Source organism: Eublepharis macularius, chromosome 12 (assembly GCF_028583425.1).
Source record: "Eublepharis macularius isolate TG4126 chromosome 12, MPM_Emac_v1.0, whole genome shotgun sequence".
Classification (NCBI taxonomy): Eukaryota; Metazoa; Chordata; class Lepidosauria; order Squamata; family Eublepharidae; genus Eublepharis; species Eublepharis macularius.
In genome coordinates this window covers 51,677,296-51,686,090 of record NC_072801.1, presented here as the reverse complement: position 1 = coordinate 51,686,090, position 8,795 = coordinate 51,677,296, and the positions used below count along the sequence as shown (strand labels likewise).

The 8,795-nt window shown below is 42.8% G+C and overlaps 1 protein-coding gene across 1 annotated transcript; it reads right to left on the bottom strand.

Moving 5' to 3' along the window:
- Positions 1–5,470: 5,470 nt before the first annotated feature.
- On the bottom strand, positions 5,471–6,532 carry LOC129339275 (olfactory receptor 6F1-like). Its single transcript, XM_054993866.1, has one exon. The coding sequence runs from the start codon at positions 6,530–6,532 to the stop codon at positions 5,471–5,473; it is 1,062 nt and encodes a 353-aa protein (XP_054849841.1).
- Between the last annotated feature and the right edge of the window lie 2,263 nt (positions 6,533–8,795).

Below are 8,795 nucleotides of genomic sequence, written 5' to 3'. Positions count from 1 at the left end.
AAGAGCAGCAGCAGGAGGCCTGGCCACCTCAGGCCCACCGACTCTGCCATTCAGCCGTGGCCCACCTGCTGAGGCCAAGCTGAGAACCGATCAGCATCTTCTTCGCCTGACGGGCTGCCTAAAAGACCATGCTGTGGCCACATATAAGGACACTCATTTTCCCGCTGTGAGCCACAGCACCTGAAAATGAAATCAAAAAGTGCTTGCAAAACCATCCAAGGGACATACATATGACCGGAAGGCAGCAGACCACCAACACTCTGCTTTCTGTATGAGTGGCCCTGGGTAACCCATCGCAGCTGCCATAGAGGCAGCACCGATCTGAAGGAATGGGTTCGAAATTTCATGCCAGCCAATCCCAACTCAGCAAGTACCTTTCCTGTAATTGCTCAAAATAGATACTTTGTCAGTGCTGATCAGTCCACAAGGCAGAAAAGTAGCCCATCACCCTCCCCCCACATGGCTATGTAGCACTGCAGGGCACTAACCGGGCACCAACCCCTGTTTCACGCATGGACCAACTGAATCAAAGTCCCTATTCCTCTCTGATCAGTCTTCAACCACCACACCTTGAGAGTAACCATATCACTCTCAAATCTGAGATCCTGCGCCATTAAGATGTGTCCGGACCTATCAGAAAGGGACTGCATGACTAATTCATTGACTCTTAAAGCCCCAAAGAAGGTGGTGAGGGCTGCTGCATGAAACAGAGTAGACTCAGACTTCAAGTGACACACCCTCGTCCACGTAGACCCAAGGCCCTGGAGAACCGCTGGGGAGATGGGTTGCCTATCATCCCGCTGTATGCCCCCTTCTTGGGACCAACCCTCTAGCATCTTCCTCAGCCAAAAATCACCCATGGTCTCAACCATTTCCTTAACTTTACTGGCAAACGCCAAGGCAGCCAGCTGTCCCTTAATAGATTTCACCCCCAAGTCTTTACCTTTCTATGCCATCCAAAAATGCATAAGGTGCTCTACCAGGATAGGCCATATCTGTTGTAGTCCTGCATCCCTTCTATAGCCTGCAGACTGCTGCACTGCCTGATCATAAGACCATTGTGTGCTGGTGGCAATTGCTAACTGTATGGCCCTTTATGCCTCTAGCTTCCAAGCCTCCACAGCTCCTGGGGCATCATGACAGGCGAGACGTTGGCCCCCAGGGGCAAGCTCTATAGAAAGTTGCCATAGAGATGGCCCTAACAGACCATGGGTGCTTAGCCCTTCTTGAGGCATCAGAAGCATCCCTTCTTGCCAAACAGTCCAGAATCTCCTGCCTGCTCCATGCTTCATCCTCATCCTCTGATGAGGACAAAACAGGAGCTGGCTTTTTAGGCCAGTGGCACTTCGCCAGCCATTTTCCCTTAGAGTGCCCTTTACCTTTACCAGACATGGTGCCCACTAATAACTGATAATTAAAATGGTTGCCCAAGATCGATATCCCACTCAGAGCAGTGAACAGAGAGGCTCATCCAAGGCCACCAACTGAGCTCACAAATTAGTGGAAACCAAACCCGCAGAGTGCTGATTCGCAGCACAACCACTTAACCACTGCTGCACCCCTGTGCTTTGCTGGACGACCAGCTAAGGCTCACAAAATAATGAGAATCACCAGCCGAGTGCTGATTTGTAGCACAACCACATAACCAAATGGCCACTCCACAGAAAATGGCTGTCCTCTGCAGTAGGTTGAGCCCAATATATAGCCCTGGATTCCCAAAGGCTGTATCACCCCAAAATGGCAACCAGAGGGGGTATAAGAAGAACCTAAAGGGGCAGAGGGGATTAACAATAAATTGCAACCAATGGAGAAATTCTCCAACTGCCTTCTGAAGCCTCAAAGAATGCAAGACCCCAAAGGTTCCTATGGGGTGAAGGGGAAGCCCAACTGCACCCCCTCCTTGGAACTAAGGCTGTGCAGGAATGGCCATGCTCCTTTGTATCAGAAGGCCCCAGCAGACACCCAATGAGCGGCCAATGCCCCAGCCTAACCTAATCCCTCCTCCACAGAGATGCGGAATAAAGAGAGGTGCTGCAGCAGCCACGAGGAACCCTATTACCCTACCCCACCACCGCTACTGCAAAGTGGGCAATTGCTGCCCAAAAAGGGGGGCGGGTTGCATGTGTGGAGCCAAGGAGGAAGGGGGGCAGCCAGAGTGCTGGCTCTAAGGCCACGCAAAACTGGGCAAATGCCTGACCAGGCCTCCACAGGCCAAGGCCAAGCAGAACCAGGCAAAAGCCCCACAGGCCCCTAAGGCCGAAACGGCCAGCCTGCTCCAAAAGCGGCATGGCACAGCTACAGCCTGCTCTCCCCGCTGCTGCCACTTTTCACTGCTGCTGTCACCGCCTAGAAGTCACTGCCAACGCTTTGCCACTCCAGCAGCAACTGCCGCCTCCCCACGCTCTCCTGGGGGGAGTAACTGGAAAGCGCTCCTCTCAGCCCGAAACAACTGAATGCCGGAGGGGCGGAGCTGGCTTATAAGCCCTTGGCTCCACCCCCCAGCCAATGCCTGGATGCCCAGGAAGAGGCTGGCTGCCTTTTCCTCTTCCGAGTCAGCGAACCCAGCCCCCAGCCTGAGCAGCCTGGCCTGCTGTCCAGAAAGGCAGCATTCCATTCAGTATCAAGTACTTGCCACCTTCCATCCCATTTGAAGTAGATGGGGAGTATTTTAGAGATAAATGGCAGCTGTTATCATTACCATTCATGACAATTTGATAACCTTGTAATAGGAGTCAGGAAATTACAAATTTCACCAATGTCACTAATTCTATGTATAGGAGAATGTGTGGTAAAATGTCTAGACAAGACATCTTACATTGGGAAACTGAAGTGACTTACTTTCTGTGTGGTCTTATATTCAAGTGTTCTCGGTCTCCCTAGTGCTGCATGTGTATCCACAATGGGAGAACAAGTGAAAGATCTTTCACTTGATCCTACTTGGGTAAGATGTCTTGTGTAGAGAGACTCTATATCCATCTACATAGGTACTATAAAATGGATGAGAGACTGTATACACTAATTGATGTTGTACATTCGTATCAGTCTCCATGGAGGGAAGACCCTGCTTCAAGTTGTAGATTGGATTCTGCTAGTAGTAAAACTTTCAAAGCAAATGGTCTGCAGTTCTGTTATGACTTATTTCAGGTTGCTTATTTGGCATAATATCCCCTGATATCCCACAGACAGGAAAATACTCTTCTTTTTCATCTTATATAAGAGTTGGACCAGTTATTTTGTTCTGCTTTTTCTGTTTTGATTGCCATTTATTTGTTGATTCATTGGATTGTATGCTTTATTCTATTGAATTCTGTTGTTTTAAGCTATGCTGTGTATCTGTAATTTTTTAGATAGCTGAGGTTCACCATTTGAAAACATACATTAAACGTATAAATTTGGAAAAGAAATGAATGAATTATAGGACTTTACACTCTCCTTAAAGTCATCTTGTTTGGCTCTCAAAGGCTGTTGGGGGTCTGTACTTTCCCTTGACTTGTTCACCTCTACAGTAATATGTAAGCTAAACTAGAAAGACATAACTCCAGCTGTACAAACATGTAACCTGATAGAAACCTGTAACAGCGAAAGTGGCAGAGAAGTTTGTGCTTAGGATATAAGACAAAGGCATAAGGATTGGAACACACCCAAGAGCCATCTAGCCCAGAATGCTATTTCCAACACTGACCAGACAAGTGGCTCTAGATGCAAGCAAGTAGGATTTAAAGATATCAGACATCTTTTTTTCTTTGTATTCTGGCTTCTAGTATTCAGTAGTACACTGTGTCTGAACATAGGTGTTCCATTTAGCTATATAGATAACAGTTGTTGACATATCACAGACTATATTAAAAAAAAAACCAATGACCTCCAACATGAATTTGGAGATTCTGTAAATTATGCACTGTATGAAGAACCATCCAAAGATATATTGTAAAAAGTGATCTTATTTGATTCTCATTAATGTTAAAGAAAACCATGTATGTCCACTCAGTATTATTCAGGAACATACTAGATTTAATCCTTTGCATCATAAATGACTCAGAAAATTCTTGCTACTACTATTATTTAAAACATCAAGTCCATAGAATATGAATGATTCTACTATCTATTGCAGCTCCAGGAAGGGATTATTGATGGAGAATGAGATGGACTGGAGGTGGCTGCCAGTGCAATCCTAAGAACACTTTCCTGGGAGTAAGGTCCATTGAACAGACTTGATTAGGATTCTGCGTAGATCTGTTTAGAATCTCTCTCTACCAAATTTAAATTTCACTCCAGTGAGTGGTTCCTTTTCAGCATAGTAAGAGGCAACAAAGTGGCCAATTTCATAACATTAGATTGTAGTGAAAATTTTGAAATGTGCTGATAGTGTAATAGGCAGATCTGTAAAAAAAAAATCACAAAACACTCAAAATAACATTGCATCTCTTACTGTTTCAGTTATTTATTTATGTCATTTATAGTCTACCTTTCTCACTGAGACTCAAGGCGGATTACACAATATAAGATTAGTACAATCAGTATCACATTCATTTCAATACAGTATCAAGGACATTTCCATAAACGACATAGGGTAAATAGATACAAGTTTAAAAGACATAGTATTAGCAAGAATCCAATATTTAGTAGAAAAAATACTGAAACAGAACATAATCAACTCTAGGACTGACATTAAACAACATGGAGCATTGGTGCTACATAGGAGCACATATTTAAAGCACCAGATAATATGTAAGGCAATATAGTGATGAAGTCTATGGTCCCCAACTCATTAGCAAAGCATCTGAGACCCCATCTCTACAATACAGCCCTCATTATTCATATTTGGCAAACAGAATTCCAGCAAAGCGATGATACTAGGCTTATATATTAATAAAATACAGTTCTTAATGCATTTTAAAACACTGACTCATTGTCAATTTCTTTATACTGATTTTAGAGCTAGTACTCCCTGGATATTGTAATTTCTAGTTTCTAAGTCTGGAGCCTGATGATAGTCTGTCTGTCTGTCTGTCTGTCTGTCTGTCTGTCTGTCTGTCTGTCTGTCTGTCTTTCTTTCACAGTTCAATATGTTTGCAAGGAGAATCCCTCATCACTCATCCTACTCTGCCAGTTGTAAACATGTTAAAGCATTTTTTTACTGTTTCAAAATCCACAAACCCTGTTTAACAAGAAATAACTGTGTGAGCATATGAGTGTGTACCATGGCTTTTTGGGGTGGCAGCACTTACACTGCAGAATAAAGCACTATGGTAATGATAAGAAGGAATCCACCGTCTGGGCATGGCTGAGTTATTTAACTAGGACTTTAAACAAGGCTGTTGCTGAGGGCAGCAATAGTCAGCTGGTCAACTATCTGTGTTAAAGTATTGATTTTATATGTTGTAATTTCTCATTGTTATCTGCTTTGATCCCTGATGGGAGAGGCCAATTAAAAATGACTTTGATTAGACTTGAGGAAGACAAGAGCCTATCAAAGCACTTTCAGTTGTCCTAAACATTGGAGTATCTGCAGCCTAAGTCTGTATAATCTATCTCCATTTTTATGTGATGATTTCTCTCTCTTTTCTATCCATACTGTATGAGTTTTGTAACATCCCCAGTGCAATAAATTTCTCAACGCACCCTTGACTTCTTTGTTTCTCAGTGTGTAGATGAAAGGATTCAGCAAAGGAACCACAATGAGGCTGAGGATGTTCACTACTTTGGTAATTTCGAAGGATGCCTGCTTAGAAGGTTTAACAAAAAGAAAAATGGTAGAGCCATACCAGATAATCAAAATGGCAAGATGCGAGGAGCATGTGGAAAAGGCCTTTTGCCGTCCTTTGGCAGAAGGAATGTGTAAGATGGTGGAGATAATGTATATGTACGACAGAAAAGTTATCAGACACGAACCAATTATGACAATGACGGCTGTGACAAAAGACACTATCTCGATGGCATAGGTGTCTGTACAGGACAAAACTATCCAGGAATCAATACTGCAGTAAAAGTTGTTTATCACATTGGACTCACAGAAGGACAACCTTGAGATTAGGAGGGCAGGTATAACAACAACAAGGAATCCACAAAGCCAAGAGCCACACGCCAGCTTGCCAGAAAAGCTGATATCCATGATGGTGGTGTAATGCAGTGGGTGACATATGGCCAAATATCGGTCATAAGCCATGATGGAAAGCAGGAATTGTTCAGTGCTCCCAAATGAAAAAACAAAGTAGAGCTGCAGAATACAGCCTGTGAAAGAGATGCTTCTGCTCTTCCCCAGGAAGATGGCAAGGATCTTAGGGATTGAGGCAGTTGTGTACCATACTTCCAGGAAAGCAAGATTACAAAGGAAGAAGTACATAGGAGTATGGAGCTGACGACTGGTTTTCACTAAAATTATGATGGACAAATTTCCAAAAACTGTCAAGATGTACATAATAAGAAAGAAGATGAACATGACTGTTTGCAGATAATGAGACCCAGGGAAGCCAAGAAGGATGAATTCTTTCACTGTTGTTCCATTTTTTCCTCCTGGAATGTACACTCCCATCTGTCTTATTTTTTCCTTCTGAAGCAAAAGGTTGACTTAATACCTAACAGATGACACCAAGAATTAAACATTTGGTGGGACCCAACCAGTTTTTCTGCTTATCTCACCCAAACTTGTTCCTTACTAACACCCCCATCCCACAAAGATTTTAGGTATGCAGGTCCCAGAAGGTGGTCAGAGGGGAACACTTCCTTTCTACCAGCAGAAAAACTTGTTTAATCCAACCCATCCTTGCAAACTGAAAATAAAGCAGATTGTCCTTTTACCATTGTGATATTCAAGTATGGCACCACTGTGTTATCCAAGACAAAAAAAAAATGACACTTGCAACTTTCACTTTTTTTTTGTTAATATTGTCGAACACCCCCCCCCCCAAATGTTGTGCTAGGAGTTTTAAAGAACACAGAATTAATGCTATCCCCATAAAATGATGTAGTTTAAATGAGATGACTGTAATAAATAAGGAGAAGAGGAGCTAATCAAGTAATGCAAGTTGGAGTGTACCAGGAAAGGCTAGTATTAGATAGCAAAAATAAATAATGAACTTGCTTTTGCAGAATAAAGGGTTGAAAGGAAGAAGAAGGAAAGAGAGGTTGCCAAATGGAAATGAGTGGAGCTAAAATGGCACCTCCCCAGTGACACCTCATGACACATCCACCCAGAAGTATCATAGAGTTTTTTGAGATTGCCAGAATGTAGTCCCATGCTTTTATACCACAACTGGTTTTGGGGTGAATATCGCATTACACATCACTGGACATCATTTCCAACCATTGATTGCCTCTAAATGCTTTGGGGAGGCTAGCTGAGTAGGGTCTGAGACAAAGACCAATTTATGAGGCAGAGGAGGAAAAATAGCCACAAATTAATTCCACAAGTATAATAAATCATAGGGAAGAATGAAACAAAGGAAAAAGGAACTCAAAACCATAAGAAGGACTAAACAGGAATAGATTGTACATTATGAAAAAGAGGGAAAGGAGGACTACTAGGCATTAGCAGTTAGAAAACCATAGCTAAGATGCCCAAGTTTAGGAAGCAACAATTGTTAGAGAAGAAATTGCAAGACCTTTAGGACCAATGAAGGCTAAGAATCCAGGGTGGTGTAGTGCAGCTTTGGAGATCTGGGTTCAAATCCCAGCCACACAGTATTATGTCTGTCCCTGGGTCTGATTGAAAGCTGTGGTCTTGGGCTTCCATACTTCTTGGGTGCATGCAGATAGAGACTCAATTCCGATCAAGACCATGTGATCGGGGGGGGGGGTTATGCTCATCCACATGCCATTTTCATGATGTGAAATGGCCCTGGAAAGTGCTATTTCTCCATCATGTCTGTTGACCACACCTAGGCACAGACCCACAGTATATTCTACTGATGACTGTAGGAGAGCCTGCAAAAGACTCCCCGAGAATATGGGCTCTCTAAGTGCCACGGGGGCCATTCCGCGCCCAATGAACTGCGAACCGTGATCCGGTTCGGCAACAGAAAATGTTTGTTGCCGTTCACGATCTCGGGATCGTCGTCGGCACCAAACCGCGAACCACTGGTTTGTTAATTTTTTTTTGGTTCACGCCCATGTCTACTTACTACAGTCAACCCAGATTAGTTTCTGGTATCTGACAAGATCAGGCTTGTTAGGGCTATTCAAGTCAGGCTATTAATGTTTCTAAAGCTAATAAAAACATATTTTAATATTAAACATGCTCCAAGGCATGGAATGCTGAAATCTAGTGAGAGTCATATAAAGGAGAAAGGAGCAGACAGGAAATATTGGCCTTCTCAAGCTCCAGAAAGCTTACAGAATCATGGGAAGGGGGTGGATTTTATGGGAAGTTGATAATATTTCTAAATTGTTTCCCCTCATCAGTCATTAATCATGGACCTCTAATTTACACCATCCCAAATTTCAGATTTAATGGCATTTATTATCACCGTGAAACATTCAGTCTTAAATGTTCTGCAAATTAATGGAATTTTATATAGATATTTATAACTATTTTATAGTTATCTTATCCACATCATTATTCTTACATCACTTCTGAGGAGAAAAAAATGTAATTATCCCTACATACAGTTAAGCTGCCCCAATACCACTGAGGTGTAAATCAGTGAATTTAGGGAAGTGAATAACGTACAGGATAGCTACCTGAAACTCCACATTTCATTCATGCATACATTTATGTATTTTTCCCCAGTGGGCTCAGGATGGCATACATGGATGGAATTATCCCATTTCTTTATTATAACAGCCCTTTGAGATAA

Bases quoted from the DNA above. Each gene is read 5' to 3' on its own strand.
- LOC129339275 (XM_054993866.1), bottom strand. From the start codon at position 6,532: ATGGGAGTGTACATTCCAGGAGGAAAAAATGGAACAACAGTGAAAGAA.